The sequence below is a fragment of the Antrostomus carolinensis genome, unplaced genomic scaffold (assembly GCF_000700745.2).
Source record: "Antrostomus carolinensis isolate BGI_N321 unplaced genomic scaffold, ASM70074v2 scaffold5672, whole genome shotgun sequence".
NCBI lineage: Eukaryota > Metazoa > Chordata > Aves > Caprimulgiformes > Caprimulgidae > Antrostomus > Antrostomus carolinensis.
Genome location: NW_010297441.1, coordinates 1 through 19,655, shown reverse-complemented (window position 1 = coordinate 19,655; position 19,655 = coordinate 1). Strand labels below are relative to the sequence as shown.

Here is a 19,655-nt window from a genome sequence, read left to right as displayed (position 1 = left end):
TGTGGGCAACCGAGGAACTGTTGTGTGACAGCAAACACGTTTACACAGAAATACATCAAATGTGAAGTCTAAACTTGGTGATAAATGACAGCGGGGAGTATTTAATTAATGCAAAGTGTAATGAAAGCTCTGCCCCCGCTGCCGCCCCAGGGCCCTCCCTCAGCAGCGGGAGCAGCTGTGCCGAGTGATCACCTCATTTTCAGCATTTACTTCCATTTTCTGAGGGGAAAAAGAAGTCTTGGAATTGGGTTTCTAACATAAGTATTTACAAGGGTGAAAGGGAAGCCCGTTCCCTGAGTGGATCCCACGGCATTGACCTTACCCAGGCGCTTTTGGTAGCACAGTGTCTGCCACAGAGCCCTCCTTGGTCGGGTGTTCAGGGACAGGACACCCAAGGACAGCCCGTGACATTTGCTCAGCGATTTCACCAGACTGCATTTGCCTTTTCCATAGTTCATGAAGCTCCAGTCAGCCCATTAAAAAGAAAAAACACTTTTAGTCCAAGAACCAGCACGATGTGTTGAACTGGCTGTTGCTGGTATCGCCAAACACTGCTTCTACCATGGAGCAAAGACAAAGCTCCTGCTGATTGTGAAGGGACCAAGGTCTGGGTCCGAGAGCAGCACTGATTGTTTTGTTACCTGTCAGAAGGACAAGTCAACTCACATAAGACATCTCACAATATACAGTCTTTTGCCCACTCAGGGGAGCAAACACTCAGGAACAAGCAGTAAATGAATAGAGGAAAAAAAAATAGGCTTTAAATAAAAATCCCAAACCTCATTTTAGTCAATTTAAAACAAAAATTTAAAAACTGATCTTTAACATTGGCAGCAAACACGCTCAGAAAAATTGATATCCCCAAATCTCACCCATACAGCAATCACCCAACAGACCACTCAAGCTCCTACAGGCAAAACCCTCCCCACTGCTTACAGCAGGTTGGTTCCTGAGCCGCACCAGCTCCCTATTTCATACTTTTTGTTGTTGTTGTTAACTCCCCTGTAGCTCTAGCTTGTGGCAAATCACACTTCACAAAGATGCACGCCAGGAGACTGTAACTGCTTGCCTAAAGAGGTGAAACAAACAGTGGGCATTTGCCAAAGTACTCCCACCACTTGGAGCAGTTCATTTTTCAGGACATTCAGTGCTAGGCTGGTAGGCTGAATGGGAAAGAGAAGGAATGGGAGAGTAAAACCTTTCCTGTAAGCATTTCCGAAATGTTTATCACAGTAGCACTGAGACATTCCTAACCCTTTCATTTCTCTCCGAAAGGAAGGGGAGAAAGGTGACATCTTTCCTTAAAAACCCAAATGAACAAAGTGGGAAGTTCGAACAAACCTGGAAAATAAAGAGCTGCTTCGTCAGCCACCACCGATTTCCGCATGAATTCTTGAGTGAAAACTGGGAAAAGCCTCTGACAACAAATACTAGATGAAAAATTGTCAAAGTATTTAAAAACATTATGATTGTAAGCAAAAGATAAAATTATGAATGTAAAAATCATGACTGCAAATACTGAGGGGCTGTAGGAGGTGAAGTACAAATAATATAGTTAGTGTTAAATTCTGAATAGGCAAAGCACAACATTCACCAACAGCATACTAAAGGAATCTTACAAAGCTTTATTAAATAATACAGATACAAATGATTATTATTTACATCCAAATTGTCAATTGGAAGTAGTAGTAGCATGTAAGGCACAGCTTCTCCAAAATTAGCCAATAAGTTACACAAGACTGAATATATTAACACGTAACAATGCTGCTTTGTTGTAATACTGCATGAAACCAAAACTATATGCCATAAACTGTGTCTGCATTCCATTCCTCTGACTATTTGCTCAAATAGTTCTACACACAATATATTTTGCATGAAATATTTTGTTCTTTGAAACAGAACAATTGCGGTCACTATCATTATGGTCCTTAGGAGAATTCAGCCAGACAGAATATTATTCACAATTAAAACTGTGATAATTGTTATATGTAAACAAAGCCCTTATCTGATAGCTGCAAAATATTGCTTATGGATTAACAGTTACTGCGATTCTGATTATAATCCTCAAAATAAAGGATTCCAGCTGAGATACCTTTTTTTTGTATTCTCAGAGAAGTATTTTACGACTAAGAATTGGAACCAAGTTTTTTTTCTCATCTGTTTAAAATTAATTTGGGAAAAAGTTCATGTCAGCGTACCTCACTGCCATCTTGTTTAGAAAGCAAAATTCATCTGAGCACACAGTGATCAACTGCCTGGTTAAGCAGGACTTTCTGCTGTACCCAGAATTGTGCATTTTACATCTTTGTGTCTTAGCCAGTCAAGAGAAAGGAAAAAAGTCAACCAAAAAAACCCCACATTTATACTGACCCAGTTAAATGTTCCGTTGCATTTTACAGACTTACAAATGAGCACTTACTAGGAGGATATTATGGTACAAATATTCCAAAGTCTGGTCATACCAGTAATAATCTTACTGTATAGTTTAAACCAGGATTCTGGGTGTGGCTGTGTCAGTTTGTACATGAATATGCCAGTGACAAGCAGATTGAACCAACTGAGAAGGTCCCTAATTTTAAGTGTGAAATAAGCCACTTAACTTTGCAGTGCACTAGGGTGGTAATGAAAGGAGGCTCAGTTTCTCTTGAGGTACTTCTATGTGTGAAATGACCTATATAGATGTATTATATTTATAACAGAACACAGGTAAGATAATTGCCTTCAATTAAAAACATTTACTACCAGAAGAAAGGTCCTCTTAGAAGGCACATGCTTTCACATTCCCAGTCCAAAAAAAGTGCTTATAGTAACAAGAAAGGAATACTGCAGTTGTACCCAAAAGGAAGCCACACTAAGATAGTTATGTTTTTCCTTGTTGTTGTAAAAAAACCCCTCCAAATTATTCACAGTTGTTCCAGCATTCCTAATGTTAAAACAGCAAGTTATGGTGATGAATCACATTGTAAGGCTAAATGTAAAACCACTTATCAGTGCAGTACATTCCTGAGTCTTTGGAACTCAAAATAAAAAACTAGTTCTTTGAAATATACAAACCTTCTTATTTTTGGCTCATATTTGACCTGCTTTTCTATTTCCCTTTTTTAAAAAGTTCATTAAAAAGAAAGTTAATTTTTTTACAAAAAAGTAAATAAAAAACTTTTATCACTATCACTTAGACATAACTTCTAGTTGCTTGAAGAGTGCAAGAAAGCTAGCTTAGCATAAACACTGCTTTTTGTCCAGTCATCCTTGTCCAGTGAGCATAAAACAACAGATAAAATAAGGTTTAGAGAACCGAAGCACTGACAAAAATAAAAAATTCAGAGCTCTACATACTTAAAACAAAAAAAAAAAAAAAAAAATGAAGCTAGTTACATTCAAGAGATGACTTGAATTATATCAAAACTGAAAGTTCTTAGATTTGCTATCATTTAAGGCACAGTTTTGTTGCGGGTTTTTTGGTTTTGTTTTTGCTTTTTTAAAATTTGCCAGCCCTAGTGCATGATGATGAGTCGTGCTGTCTCTAACGTGAACCATAATCAGTGCTCCAGAGCGAGGATGATGGGCTTGTTTTCCTGCTTGAGAAAGACTGAGAACTGAAGGAAAGCACAGGTGATACAGAGAAACCTAAAACACAGGGGAAAAGGAGAAAAAAACAAAACAACCCAGTCATACTCAGGAACGGTGGAAGCAGCAAGAAACAAATAGCTGCTGTTGATCATCTGCTGCAACACCTGGCAACTGACTCTAATGATCCATTCAAAGCGAAATAACGCCTTTAGCTTATTGCTTGGTGAAAAGACATCTTAAAAGTATCAAAATTTTGTAGGTCTTCCTATTAGAGATTTTAATTAAAGAATTGATTAAGTCTTCTGAAGGGGAAACAACCTCAGCAAATAACTTTCAGTTGAATTTGCCTTATTTTATCTGAAGCGTCATGCATGTGTTTTTACAAACAGGACTGCAGCTCACCATAACACCTATAATAATCTGAATTTTGTTTTAATTGATTACAGACTTTCCAAGTGAATGGGTATTTTTTGCATATTTCTGAGGGTTTGATTCTGCAACAGTGCAAATAGGTAAAATAAGGAATAAATATGATGTAAAAATAGATAAAACATGACTGCAAGATCACTGCAGTGAAGGAACAAACTACTCCCCGAGCAACCAACTGAGTCTTCCACAGAGAGCTGTGCCCCTTGTCCCCTAAGGGTTGCCCTTCCCTGTCTCTTACAACAGCCCCAGCTCACAGCATGAGAGCTGCAGCACACGCTGGGGCTCATCTGATGTCCGTGAACTGACTAATCAGCCAGCTGCTGCCCAGCACATCCTGTCAGCAGCTGAACTCCACTTTCCTTTCCCTCAGCAGGAGCAAAATTCTGAATCTCTCTCCTCTACCCATCTCCTACTCTTATACTTTTCACCCACTCTCTATTTCCCATGTGGCTGAACCTGGCCAAGAGTTTCAGAACAATTAGCAACAGGTAAAGGGGAGGTTGAGGGTGGGGCAGGAGGATGGGTAACAACCTTCCTAGGAACTGGCACAGCACTTGTTAGGATATAATTCAGTGTACAGTCATACCTCCCTGCATTCAACTCAAACCCAATAGCTGTTTTTCAAACTGGGAACCAGTTTTCAAAACTTCAACAAGTGGGGTGGGTCCTCCAGGGATCAATATTGGGCCCAACGCTGTTTAGTATCTTCGTAAGTGATCTGGATGATGGGATCAAGTGTACTCTGAAGTAGTTTGCTGATGATACCAAACTGAGTGGGAAGGGAGAGCCACCCTGCAGGAAGACCTGGACAGGCTGGAAGAGTGGGCCAACAAGAACCTTATCAAGTTCAACAAGGACAAGTGTAAGGTCTTGCAACCGGGGAAACGTAATTCAGGAGGGCAGCGTAGGCTGGGATCCACCTGGATGGGGAGCAGCTCTGTGGAAAGGGACCTGGGGGTCCTGGTGGACAAGCAGCTTAATATGAGTGAACAATGCGCTGCTGTGGCAAAGAAAGCCAACAGGACACTGGGCTGCATTAACAAAGGCATCACCTGAGAGATAAAGAAGTCATTATCCCACTTGGTGCTTGTGAGGCCACACCTGGAATACTGTGTTCAGTTTTGGTCCTCACTATGCAAAAAAAAGATGTGGACAGGCTGGAGAGGGTCCAGAGAAGGGCCACAAAGATAATCAAAGGACTGGAAAGCCTGCCATAGGAGGAAAGGCTGAGAGAACTGGGTTTGTTCAGCCTTGGGAAAAGAAGGCTTAAGCAAGAGCTCCTCACCATGTTCCAGTACTTAAAGGGTGGATACAAAGAAGATGGAAACTCCCTTTTTACAAGGAGTCACATGGAAAGACAAGGGGGAATGGATACAAGTGACTCCTGGGGAGACTCCAATTGGACACAAGAGGAAATTTTTTCACACTGAGAGCAATCAGCCACTGGAATAATCTCCTCGGGGAAGTGGTGGGATCCCCAACATCGGACACTTAAGATTCAGTTGGACATAGTGTTGGGCCATCTTGTCTAGATGGTGCTTTTGCCAAGAAAGGTTGGACCAGATGATCCTTGAGGTCCCTTCCAACCTGATATTCTATGACTTATCAATTAATGCATTGATAATTGGGTAACAGGTGCTTACTGTTATGGCTGTGTTGAGGAGTTGTCCTTGGGGTAAACACTAGATCACTGCGCTGTTCTTTTGATGAGAAAGCTGCATGATAGGCTGCAAGACATTATGAAAAAAAACAAGCCAATAACAACAATAATAAAAACAATTTTCCATGGAAATTATTCTTTTATATCTTACAGCTAATTCATTGTAAGAAGTTATGTAAAAAATACTTCTGCAATCTTTCATTCTCTTACCTATAATCATAACAGCTGTCCCTGCTAATAGTGCAAAAAGGGTGAAGAACATCACTTGGTAAGAATCAAGAAAGTGCTGGAATAAACTGGCTCCATCTGTAGAATCAATTAAGAGAAGACAATATTGAGTTAAAAGAGCATCTTCTCCAATCAGCTTTAAGAGTTAACAGTTCTTAACTCAAACTGAAATAGACAAAATAAGGTTTTTATTTCTAGCAAATAAGTATAATCACCTTAGATAATATGACTTTGATTCTAGTGACTATTTCTGATGCAGTCTTTAAAATCTGCCAATAACAGCTTAAGACATTGATATACAATGCCTTAAGTGTGTTTTTTACTTTCTCAGCCCCAAAATGCTGTTCTGTTTTCAAAGGTGTGCTTGAGAGTACACAAAAGCAGAGCAAAAAAAATTACTTTCTGACACTTTAGCACTGGGATATTTCTGCCAACTTCAACAGAGTGTTTTGGGCTGACCCAAAAGGAAAATATCTTCAGCTTCAGTCATAATGAGCAACTGTATTCAAGTCTTCTGGTCACAGTCAGCAGCTTACATGTCAACGATAATATTAGCTGCTAGCTCACATTTTAACACACCAAATTTTATAACCTCATGAACATTAATGGAAGTTAAAGGTTTATTCTGGCATACGTAGTCTAGAGATAAACTTACGTCTCACTGGTGCACTGGTTCTGTCAGTCAAGTAAATCACTGTCACTGGGATAGTGATAGACTGGTCAGTCATAGGACTAGAGACAGTTAGAGTGGTTGATAAGGATCCCTGGCTGGAAACTCTTCTATCAGTCAGACTAACAGTGTAGACTACATAACTAGGCAGCCCGTAGGATTTCTCTTTCTCAAATGCCTTCACGGTTGGTGAGCCACATTTCACCTGCCAAGAGAAAAAACCAACCTGAAACAGACTGTTTGAGAAAGCACAGCACATATCCACCTTCCAGGCCACATGTCAGAAATACGTTATTCCACAGAAACATAGAGCAGCTCACCTCACAGCGGGAGTCAGACTCGGTTGTAACTTTCCAGTGACATCTGCAGCACTTCTCCCCTCTCTATTGGTAAGGCTGCCCTGTTAACTGCTGTTTCTGTGGGTCTGGGCTAACCCCATACCAGCAAAAATCAAAGTATCGTGAACCATGGGCAGTGAAACAAGTAAGTGAACAAGAACCTGCACCTGCCACTAGAGATCAGACAGTCTTTCTGCTTCCCCACCTGTGAGCTGGTTAACACATCCTGGCTAGTGCACAGGTGAGCCTGACACATTTCTGCTACCCCAACACAAAAGTGAAAACTGAAGAGGAATGCATCCCAAGATGAGTACCTCCAAATCATCTCAGAACACTCTTGACATGGTAAAGGTTCCTTTGGTTAGGAAGTTGCATGTAAGAGTTCAAAATGCTTTCAGCTGAGCTGTGATGCTTTCCAGCAATACACTCACCTCCAGGGTATCAAGGATTTCAGTGGCACCAAATATTTTCACATCAGAGCTTGTGTAATGGTTGCTTAAAAGCATTTCCGTTTGGTCAGCATAAAACCCAGGACGGAATGGCACCTCAGCACCGATCTGCTCCCCGGAGAAGTGGCTGCCTTGGATTGAAGCTGTAACTCTGAGTGCAGTTTTACTCATGCTGAGATGCTTCAGCTGTTTGTCAGTGAGCCTGTGCATAGTGATGGAACAGGTGTAATGTCCTATAGAAACGAAAGCAGTTTGACTGTTAATTGCTGATTTTTATGGTTTTTTTCCCCCATCCAGAGTGAGATTTCTGTGGTATCTTTAGAGAGGAGCTAAAAAAGGCGGTAAAATTCAACAAACAGAAAGATCATGAGTGTGCAGGTGAATGGGACAGTGCATCTGCTGGTCCAAGCATCACAGCCCCAGTACTAAAGCAAGAGAAGGTGTTTCTTGTCCCAAACTAAACACCATGATAGAAATGATAAAATGGGAGTTTCCAGCCACATTTTAATATGCTAGTGAGACTCAATTCCACTTGGACTATAACATTTATGCTAATATTCATAGAAAGGCTTTACTGAAAATAAAATGTAACATCCTATTTCATATTCTCTTCATTTCACGTTAAAATTTTAGTCAGTTACCATCACCAATTCTGTGGAGACATGGTTTATTATTTCTAAAAGCTTCTTTAAAGGTTAGATATTCACCATGTTTCTAGTCTCTTACAGGACCTATTTGTCTATTATTAGTGATAAATATTGTAAGAAATTCCCCCACTATGAAAGATACAAAGCATAAGTAACAAGCAGAACTTGCTAGGTACGTATTTTCCCCTTATTTTTTTTCCCCTATCAAAGTTACAAAGGCAGCCACCATAGTATAATAGTAACTTCCACTGCACTTAAGTGTACAGTAAAGGCACTGATGTATGCCACGGAAACACCTGAAAGAGCCACTGGATGTTTACAGCTGCAGAAATACCCAATTTTGGAATATTTATCATCTGAGTGTTTATTTGTACCAGCTGAAGGAGGAAGTGGTTTTGCTTCCATAATTTAACCAATACAGGGCCTGATATTCTTTTCTCAATTGTTATACACAAGGCAATTATTTTTTGTACAGCTCAGCTGGAGTAAAAGATGGCAGCTGGGAGCTATAAAGTACGGTATCATGTCTCCATTCTGCAATACCATCACTTCTGTCTCAAGGTACCATTGCACTGTCTACACACCTACAAATACATGAGCAGTAACGTGCAAAATTAGGACCAAAATTTGTAGTAGAAAAAAATATATTGAAGTTTGTCCTCCCTCAAGTAGAATAACGCTTCTGAGTTTCTTCCTGACTTACTACTACACCTCTGAAAAACATATGAAATGGCTGCTACTGATTTCTGGCTTTCTCTGAAAACAACTCAATGTTTTTGTCACACACACTAAACCTTAGAGTTAAACAAGGAGAGTACACATCAACAACTCACTGGAGCCTAAGATCCTGCAGAGCAAAGCTCAGAGGCTTCAGAAGGAAATCTGCTGGATTAAGGGACATTTGGACTAAACCACAGCAAAATTCTGCATGTGTCTGCATGGAGCGTAGCATCTTTTCTCATCTTACCTGAAACTGCATCAAATCCAGGTTCTGCTATGAAAATATCATGTGCTGGGAAGTCAAATGCATCTTTGTTAAAACCTAGATGGCAATTGATAATGGACTGTGGTTGTAATTCAGCAATGGCTTCAATCTGAGCAGGCAAGCATTCCCCTAAGGGGAAGAAAAAAAATATTTAATATCTAATTAATTAATTAGAAAAGAAAATTCTACTAATTAATTTTTAATTAATTAAAAGCAAAACTATGGCTTGAAATATCAGGTTATTCTATCACCTTCTGAAATAGTTTCATAAGGTTATGATGATCTTAAAATAGCTAGAAATCAGAGACAGCTGTCCTACCTCAGGTCTAATCCCAAAAAGACAGCAAATGAAAATTTTATATGCTGTGGGTTTGGTTTTTTTTTTTTTTTGACAGGAATAATTTATTTACAGGAAAGAATGAACTGGAGAGAATTTTCAGATGTGTCTCTTAAATTACTTATATGATCCTAGGAGTCTCAATTTATTTTTTAGTATCTGACAAGGCGTTTTTTTGGTAAGCTGATAATTTACATAAGGCACAATAAAATACTATTTGAACAAGTGCTAAGTGTTAAGCTAAAACCTAAAAGGACGCATAATCAAACAAAATACAGCTTATGAAATAGAGGACACAATATGATGCTTAATCTTGTATTGATTCTAATTGCTGATAAATTCTGTAGAAGATTTAAGAATAGTAACTACTTTAAACACACTCAGAAAGAAAACATAGTAACTTCAAGAAGGCAATTGGAATTTAACATATAAACAATCAATCAGATGATTGCCTATTGAATGTTTTTTGATATAATAAAAAAATAACACTTCTATTATCTACTGATTTTACTAGTTGTGAAGTCTTAATAGTGCCCCAGAATACTCTCCAAATTCTGTAACATGGCCCTAAGATTCTCCTGGAGCTCCTGGGCTTCCGGAAAGTCACCAAGTGGGTCATAGAGATCTTGCTAAACCAGCTTCACAGACCCTTGTAAACAAAAAACCAAAACACAAACCAAACCCATCTATCATGAATATATAAACATTCAATAAACAATTAGCATAAAGATTGTTTTTTCATCATACCTTTCAAATTTTTATTTCTTTCCCCAATTGAAACTATCACTTTTGAGGCTGCAACTCCTTGTAAGCTTGTTTTCACTCCACTGACATGCGTTGCTGTAGTCCTCTGAGGTATATTAATCAATATCTGCAAAAAGGATGAAGTACATTGTTACCAAAACCCGTATCAATAAATAAAAATTAAGGCAAACCCAGACTGGATTGATTGTGGAACACACACATCCTTGTAGGCATTACAGAAGAGAAGACTCCAAGCAGTCATGTTTTTTTTAATAAGAAATCCTACATTTCTCTAATTTTAGAAACTGCCTTTCAAGGCAATTTAAGCTACTAAAAACGTTTTTTGCTTTCTACCCAACCCCCATAAGTTAATAGGCATAAATAAAGCTCTGTGTCTAAATTTAATTTAAAAATATCTCATGCTTATGTTAGCTGATACAGTGAATTGTGTCAACAGTACGATTGCACTGTAGATAAACAAAACTATTTCATTGAGTAATGCTGATCAGCGATGCTCGGTACTATGGTACAACACTTTAGAAAGTTCTTGTTGTCATCTCATCCTGCAGTCAAACTTCATTCATAAAGCAGCCATACTCAAAAATTGTTTAGCATCTGGAAACAACTTACCCAAGCACATGAATAAAAATGTACAATATAAGAACAGTATAGGCTAAAATCACAAACTGTCATGATACATCTTCCTCCCTAACACAGATGATTAAAAAAAGCCATGACATGTTTGGACACATATCAAATTCTTTCCAACCATTTGCAATTTCTAATACTTTTTCCTTTAAAAATAACATTTCTAAATATTTGTAACAAAAAATAATCATAGGATACATTTTTGGTAAGGGTCCACCTGGAACAAACAAACGTCGGCAGTTCTGGTGGGATTTATCAGCGCCTCACCTCTCTGTATGTTTTAAGTAATCCAGGAATCTCGTAATAGACAGTGACAACACCAGAATCCCTTGCCACTGCTACGCCAGTCTTGGAGTCGACTTGAAGAACACTACTTAAGGAGGAGCTCCACACGCCCGGCAGGCCTGAGAAGACACACCATGTGGACACTGTTCAAGAAATTCATGCTAACTGGAGCGTTTCATTGCCGCGTTAGTGTCTGTCTGTATGTACCCGCTGCACAGGCAGCATGGGTACACACACTTCCCAGTTCACAGAACCTCGATTCCAGGGTCTCGTGGTGGAAGGCTGGCAGCCCAACACCAAACTGACTTGCAAGCCCGTTAATACTAAGAATAAAATACCGTAAGTGAAGCTAGACAGTCCTGACTCTGCACGGTTCCCATAAAAAACAAGCTTTTCAAGCCAACAGGATGGAAAGGTCTGAAACCTGATACTAATAAATTCAATACAAGCAGCATATCGCATGGTACAATTAAAATTAGAGGAGTTGATCAAACCTATTTTTATCATTAACAAGAACAGTGACATTTGATTCCGAACAAACATCATAAATTATGCATTTAGTTTTCCTGAGAATGAGAAAGAGTCACACTGATGTCAAATTATATAGCTGCAAAAACCACAGTGCCTGAAGTGCTGCTTACCTTCCTGGTTTATCAGCAAAGTACTCAAACAGAGGACGTCACCTACCACCACATCTCCGAGTTCAGGAAAGATGGCATGCTGCACAGGAAGTGGGACGTAGTCTGCAATCCCACTGTGCTCTGCATCCCAGACTTTAAGCAAGGTCAAACCTACGTTTACAGTCCGGATTACAAATGTGTGGTTTGTGGCTCCTTTCCCAATCTGTACAAAGTCATCTCTACAGGCAAAAAGAAATGCTTTCATATTAACACAAGTTTACTAATGTCATTATCTCTACAGTAAATAGCAGGTTTTGAGCTCTTTTTAGATGGTTGATGTTTGTTTCAGTGATGGTTATCTTCTAATGAAGCCTGACAAAATAAGGCAAACATAAAAATGATATGGGTGCTACTGAGGCAAATTTCAGTTCCCACATCGTTACGCTGAGGTCATAATTAAGTATGAGAACTACTTCCTAATTTTAAGAACTGTAGAGCTTTAGAATGAGGTAATCTGCCTCTTTTCCCTTTTCTCAGAGTTAAGAAGCAAAAAAATTTAAACACCAACATGCAGTTTTCGAGCTAGAGCTTTACAAAGCTAAATCACATTTAACTCCAAGTTCTGATATTTATCAGAATTCAGCATTCCCAAATGCACTGACACAGCGAGTGCTTCCAAGTCCAGCCAGCACAGAGACTGCCACCACCCTGGCAGCACCACGCAAAAACAGGGAAGGTCTTGACAGCAGAACTGGGCCACCACAGTGCTGCACCTGAGGTCCAGTGCTTCTCTCTCCCAGGCTAATAATTAGCCCTTTGCTGAAGCAGCTCTGTCACACCGATTTTGGAAGCTAGGGCAGTGTTATCTCAGGGATCTCTCTATCCTATAGAAATTTCTGCAGATCATTTAGGTAGGAGAAAAGAGAAAATCTTGCATTCAACCCTTTTTTTTCCTCTCCCTTTTTAATCCTGATCACTGCATTGTAACTGCAAGGTGCTCTGCGGAAAACAGGCTACGTTACAGTCATGGGATTAGTGACTGTTTAATAATGACCAAAGAACGCTGGTTTATAATATTTACTATTTTCTGAAGCAGAGACTGAAAGGCCTTTTCAGATCTGGTTCTGCTGTGCAAAGGCTGTACAAGCATATCTGGAAAAGCAGCCCCTGATCCAGAACCTTCACCATCTTATACAAGACTTAAATGAGTCGGTGTAACAAAGCACTAGGAGAAAAGAGGCGAGATGAGGCAAATGCTAATTAGATCAATTGTTTATATAGGCCACTGATGGATGCGATCTGATGATTCAGAGTCACTTAGAGCAGAAACATTCCCCAGCAGGCCCCACTAGGGATCATGCTTATCTGGGCAACTTTCCCTTTGCTAGAAAATACTGATTGCTAACTGGAACTCTTTTTTCTGCTACGGTGCCTCTGAAGACCTCAGAGGCTACATCCTTTCTTTACTAATCCCAGTTCAAACTATATCTGCACTTGATATCTTTGCAACAATCTTTGTTTCGTGCTGTGGCTGAGCTACGTGTATTTGGCCTTTTTTGTTCTCTGTAATTAACACTCATGATAGATACCTACCTGTTCGTTGCATAGTTGAGCACAGAGTTATGTGAATGAAAAGTATCTCCAGAGTTATCATGAAAATGGACTGTAAATGTCAGTGTCGCACCCAGGGGAAGAGCCAATAAAGCCTCTTTTTTTTGTGTGTGCAGAATAGGACTCATGGAGATTCTTAGGTATGAGATGGGGCAGACCTGTAAAAACATCAGCAGTGAAAAGCAAAATCAAATTGTTTTTTTTAAAAACTCTATAAAAATAGTAATCTAAAAGGCTTCTTATTATGCAAATATACAAAGCTTCCTTTATGAACCACTTGCTATATCTTTAGCCATATGACAGTACTGAGATATAGCACTTTTATTATCAGTACATATCTCACAGAATCACAGAATAGCTGATGTTGAAAGGGGCCTCTGGAGATTGTCCACTCCAGATCCCCCTGCTCAAGCAGGGAGCAGGAGTCAGTTGCCCAGGATCTCATGCAGTCAGGTCTTAAGCATCTCCTAGAACGGACCCTGCACAATCTCTCTGAGCAATCTGTGCCAGTGTTCAACAGCCACCATGGTAAAAAAAGAAAGCTCTCCTATGTTCAGACAGGATTTTGTCTGTTTCAATTTGTGCATCTTTCCTCTCACCCCGTCATTGAGCACCTCTGAGAAGAGTTTGGCTCTGTCTTCTTCACACCCTCCCATCAGATATTTCTCAGTATTCTTCTCTAATAGCACTGGAAATTGAAGCAAGCAATAATGATGTAGAAATACACATCGCAGACTTCAGAAACTACATTATTATCCTATAAATTAAAACTGTTTAAGAATCCCTGGATATGCAAGAGAACAAGTTGCCTCTAGACATCTCTCCCAGTAATCCCTGAAATACAAAGTGTAATTCATTCCCCAGTTACTAGAACAGGAGTAACTTGTGATGTATGTGACAGTAAGGGGATGAAATGGTCACTGTTTCCCCAGTTCCCTTGCACCAGATGAGAACGCCAAGATAATACAGGGCAGTTTCCATCAGCCTTGGCTCTGTTTGAGCACAGGTTTGCCCAGCAGTGAAAACATGAGCAATAGCTGCAAAGCTGTTCCTAGTGATCCTTGTCAAACAACATCACAGACACTTCAAACTGCTGCCCCCCAAACAAGCCCGTGGTGGTCTGCCAGGGCTCCCAGAGGTGGGAAGGGACAACACCCACGATCCTGCCTCTGGAGTTGTGTGCTGGGGTGGTTTTTCTGACCCATCACTGAGCACACTTGCCTTGATACTGTTGGCAGTGGGATAACAGAATCCCACAGCTGCCTCAATTGAAAAAGCCCTTGAAGATCATCAAGTCTAACCATGAACCCATCACTGACAAGTCCCCTATGACTAACCCATGTCCCTCAGCACTGTGTCTACATGACTCTTCAATCCCTCCAGGGATGGGGACTCTGCTGCAGCCAGGCCACCCTCGGATAGAAGCAAAGTGCAACAGACAAAAGCAGTCAGAACTGGCACCTGACAAATCCTACCTGGTCAGCGGGCGGCATCGTGTGCCTCAACGCCTCTCCTCAATCAAGACAGAAGTTAGGGACTTCTGCTCTAAATTCTTTAGAAAAGTCTGCTAGATTATCCACATGTGCACACCCCCACATTTTGGCAGTAACACTCCAATGAAGTAAGTTTCTTTGAAGACAAAGACTTCACAACCATTTGTTTCGGTTTTTTAAAGAACATATTACTATTCTTGATTAACTTATCTAGGTTAACTGGAAAAGCTGCCCAACAAAAATAACTATATCTATTCTTTCTGTTACAGCTGTTGGAAAATAAATAATGGAAGGACAGAAAAAGCAAAAACCCTCAAATATATAGAAAAAACTATTTTAAAAGAAGCCCTCAAGCTTATCTTGTAGGAAAATCCCCTTTTTCTGACCTAAGAGGCTCAGCTAAAACGTAAAACTCTGCAATCTGAAAATGTACATGTCAAAACTTAAAAAGGAAAGGACAAATTTGGCCTCAAGCAAATAGCATCTTTGGTGAATTTGGAAAAAAAAAAAGTGGCTAGAATATTGGCACATACAACTGTCTGCTCCACAGGCTGATACAATCACCCAGAATATCAGTGCATGTAATCATCTGCCCAAGCAGCTGAGGTTGTAAGCTAACAAAAATGCCATTTCCCTGACAGATTTTCAAGCTTCCTTTACTTTAAAATCACAAAAACTGTACCACAAGGGACGACTGCTAAATTTAATATTGATGAAAACAGCTATTCACTGTTAAAGCACCTCAGTTTTTAAAGGATTTTTTATTAAAAACAAATACATTCCATTGAGTACAGCTGGTACAGGGAAGTGCTTAGCTTGCTTCCATGCTAAGCACACTGTCACTCCTTACTTCCACCATCCTCCTTGGCTTATATAAGATCATCTTTTTTTGAACAAAGTTGAAGGTCTAAGTGTTAAGTGATGCTGCTGCAGCAGTTTGGTTCTTAATTGTGTGCAGTTGTAAATAGACAAAAGAAGAACTTATGAAAGGAAGGACGGCGTGAAGGAGAGAACTCTGCCTTAGAATGACACAACAGATTCAAGCTCATCTCCTGCTCTGTCACAAGTTCTTCTATGTGACCTTCAGCAAAACCACTCCAACTCTCAGTTCTTCAGCCATAAAATGAAGGCAGCAGCACTGTATTACCTCACTGGTAAAGATATTATTTCCATAAAAGTAGTACAGTCCTAATAAGTAAAGGAAAACAAATCAGTTGTACAAGATGCTGAATTGAGATGGTTCCTACTACAAAGAGCTCACAAGCTTAATGTCACAGGGCACTGACTACACAGTTCTGTGATATCCTGCATACAGGAAGGATGAACAAAGGGGGAATTTCACTTCAATACCACTATATGCTGACTAAATGTCATTTGAGCCAACTCCAAACTCATCAGATGTCTTTCACTCGCTGGATCCAGCAGTGAAGGGAAGAAACAAGGTCATCTCTCACAGAGCTGTAGAAATTCACTGCCACCACCTAGCAGCAGGAGTGGCATTAATGAAACTAAGCCATCATTTCTTTTTTCATTCTCCACCCAAGAGGACAGATCTACATGCTATCCTACAGACAAACCTGAACATTATGGTAAAAAACAAAATTTAAAAAACATAAATAATCAAGCCACCTCAGAGTCATTAAATTATTTGTAAGTTGAATTATTATAAAGTCAGCAGTCAATTATATGTCTTTCTTCTTTAGCTGAGACACAGGAGAGATGCTGACAGAGTAAAAAGGGATAAGAGGAGGTGGAGCAGTGGGTATCTCAAGGCTCATTTTTCTGGATGTAGAAAGTTCTTGGCACAAGAACTTTTCAACAGAAATGAAGGACTTAATGTTCCCTTATGTCTGAAGTGGCCAACCAGTAAGATACATTAGACTTCACATAACAGCATTCAATGACCAGAAGAAGTTTTGAGAAAGAAAAATGTTTCATTAGCCTGGAAACGAGCTGCTGAGTTTTGCTACAGATTTGTCCTTCCCTGAAGTGTCCACGTTTCAGTGTAGCTCAGGCACACAGGGCAGCCTTGGACACGCTCCTTGCCAGCTCACCAAACACAGGCAGCAGCAGCTGAACTATTGCATCTGAGAAGACAGGCTCTCATGCAGAGATTCTCATCACATGTAAAAGCTGAACTGCTGGGAAACAGCAGCCAAAATTAAATTTTGGGGCACAGTACAATATTATCTCTAATATCTTGAAAATCTAGGTATCACTTAGGTACCTCACAATTTATATTAATTACTTCAGATGATATTTAGCTTTTCACACACAGCATGTGTGTATGACATTAACATCTTTTTTATTTGAAATTCTGTAATTATCAGCCTTCTAAGAGATTTGCTTGCTTGCTTTTTTTTTTTTTTTAAGTTTTTAAAGCACACACACACAAAGGCCTTTTTGTAAAAAGTACCAAATTTAAGAATTTGCTGGGATTTAATGTTTACCCATCTAGTTTATATACTAAATTTTTTTCAAAGCTCAGAATCGACTATTAATTGCTATACTTCCCATTTTTCAGAAGTGAAGTTCAAAATGTGCAGCTAACCATCCCTGTCGCAGTAGTAAAGATACACTTCTAACAGAAAACTGCAAAGAGAGATGATATTACCTTAACAGCAGCTACAATGGTCTGGTTGATCCCAAATGACTCTTGTGAAATCACTTCAATTGTTGATGATCCTATCAAGGACCCAGAGCTAAGGAAGCCTCTCTCATCGATTTTTACAACAGGAACTTTATCTGGTCCATCCAGGACACGGTAACTCAGTGAAGCCACTCGGTCCCTTAAGAAAACAAACGAAACAGAAAAACAAAATACCGGGAGACCTCCTTAAATGAGTAAGACCATATTTACACCAATATATTATGCAAATCTGAAAGACTGCTATTTGGTGTGTGTTTTTTCCACGTGTCTGTAATAAAAACTGAAAATCACAGAATCACAGAACGTTGGGGATTGGAAGGGGCCTCAAAAGATCATCCAGTCCAACCCCCCTGCCAGAGCAGGAACCTCAATGAGATCACACAGGAAGGTGTCCAGGCGGGTCTTGAATGTCTCCAGAGAAGGAGACTCCACACCCTCCCTGGGCAGCCTGTCCCAGGGCTCTGTCACCCTCACCGTAAAGAAGTTTCTTCTCAAGTTTAAGCAGAACCTCCTGTGTTCCAGCTCACACCCATTGCTCCTTGTCCTACCATTGGGCATCACTGAGAAGAGCCTGGCTCCATCCTCCTGACATTCGCCCTTAACCCATTTATAAACATTAATGAGGTCCCCCCTCAGTCTCCTCTTCTCCAAGCTAAAGAGCCCCAGCTCCCTCAGCCTTTCCTCATCAGGGAGATGCTCCACTCCCTTCATCATCTTGGTGGCTCTACGCTGGACTCTCTCAAGCAGTTCCCTGTCCTTCCTGAACTGTGTCTAGTCTAAGAAAAAAAAAAAAAAAGTTTAAGTTCTGATTCAAGCTCGCTTGGAAGAGGCCTTATCCAGGTTTAGGCATGTATTGAAATAATTTCCATCCACTGCCCTGCAGTGTCGTCATTCACTGATGTAAATTTGATTCCAAATAATAATGGTTCAGCTACAACATGCAGCTTCTGCCATCATTTTCTGTAAACAGTGTTTAGAGGGAGATTAGTCTGCCAGGGCCAATGCTGGTATTAGAGATAAAGTCTGAGACGCGATTAAGTGGATTTCATCAGTTTCCTGGAAATGGTTTTGTAGACAAGGTTAATTTTTGGAATAACTCTCACCATGGTATTTGCATATTAATAAAGTGAGTAAATACATAAACTGTAATTAGTGGGTGTTCTAAGACATTAGCTACTTTTAAGTATCACTTAGCACATCTTCTAAAAGATCTGTACATGTATGGGTTTTTTTTCCTCCCGAGCCCCTCCATTGAGGTAGAAATACTTTATCCTAGGAAAAAAGCACTGAAGCTGGATTATAGCTGCCCTTTTCTTGGCAATAGTGTAACTGCTTTTGGTGACAGAGTTCAGACATAGGGGCTCCAACACTGGGTAGTGAAGATAACAGGACAAAGAAACATACAAACTGGTATCTAGCAACTTAATGACCAATTAATCAGAAAAACTGCTCCGAATATATAACAAAACAACATTAGAAACTCACTACAAATGACAGGGCTCCTATACAACTGTTTCAAAAGCAGAGGCTGAATGTCATGGTCACTGGAGCTCCAGTGAAACTAACAGTTCCCTTCCCTTAAAAAGTAAATTAATCTAAAGCCTTGCCCTCAGCATATGTCCTATTGTCTATATGCTGCACATTCCTATGCTAGGAAAACCAAATTTCAAGCCTGAAATGAGTCTGAAATGTCAGTCTTTGAAAAAAGATTATGTAAAAAGGACTTCTCATTTGCAAGGGACATTTTAATCTCAAAATCTAGTCATAGCTTCTGTGTAAGAAATACAGAGAAGTCCATTCCATAAAGCCTTGACTGTCCATAAAAAACTCCAGTGGAAGCAGGCTACTGCTTTAAGTGGCTCATCATCTTTTAAAATAAGTACCTAAAAGTTCTAAATATTGAATTAATTTTCTAGCTGCAATCTAACTAATATGAGATTTGACAGAGCCCAAGACTACAGATAAGATACTATTAATCACCAGATAAGTTATGTATTGTATGGATGGACTGTGATATTCTTTTTAAAAGACTGAAACATCTTCCTTGTAACAGAATTGCTTTATGGTGTTGATAAACCGCTGACACAGATCACAGTATGAAAACTGATCACTAACCTGTCTGTCTGAAGTTTAATACAGGAATTTGGTGACATTAAGATCTGCTCTGCTTCTACTTCTGGAGTGACTAGATGAAGTTTTTCAAACACCTGGAAAATAAAAGGTATTTTAGCCTACTGTTGTGTGCAGCAAGTAGTTTATTTATTTCACACAGAATCACAGAATGTTGGGGA

The 19,655-nt window shown here is 39.7% G+C and overlaps 1 protein-coding gene across 1 annotated transcript; it reads right to left on the bottom strand.

Annotated features, from left to right (window-relative positions):
- Positions 1 to 5,869: 5,869 nt before the first annotated feature.
- Positions 5,870 to 19,571, bottom strand: LOC104520010 (nuclear pore membrane glycoprotein 210; the record flags this gene model as incomplete). Its single annotated transcript, XM_010162109.1, has 10 exons — positions 5,870 to 5,965; positions 6,543 to 6,762; positions 7,327 to 7,577; positions 8,959 to 9,105; positions 10,061 to 10,184; positions 10,973 to 11,109; positions 11,632 to 11,849; positions 13,204 to 13,379; positions 17,329 to 17,503; positions 19,480 to 19,571. Coding segments are annotated over 10 exons (1,636 nt in total), but the record flags the coding sequence as incomplete, so codon positions are not given.
- Between the last annotated feature and the right edge of the window lie 84 nt (positions 19,572 to 19,655).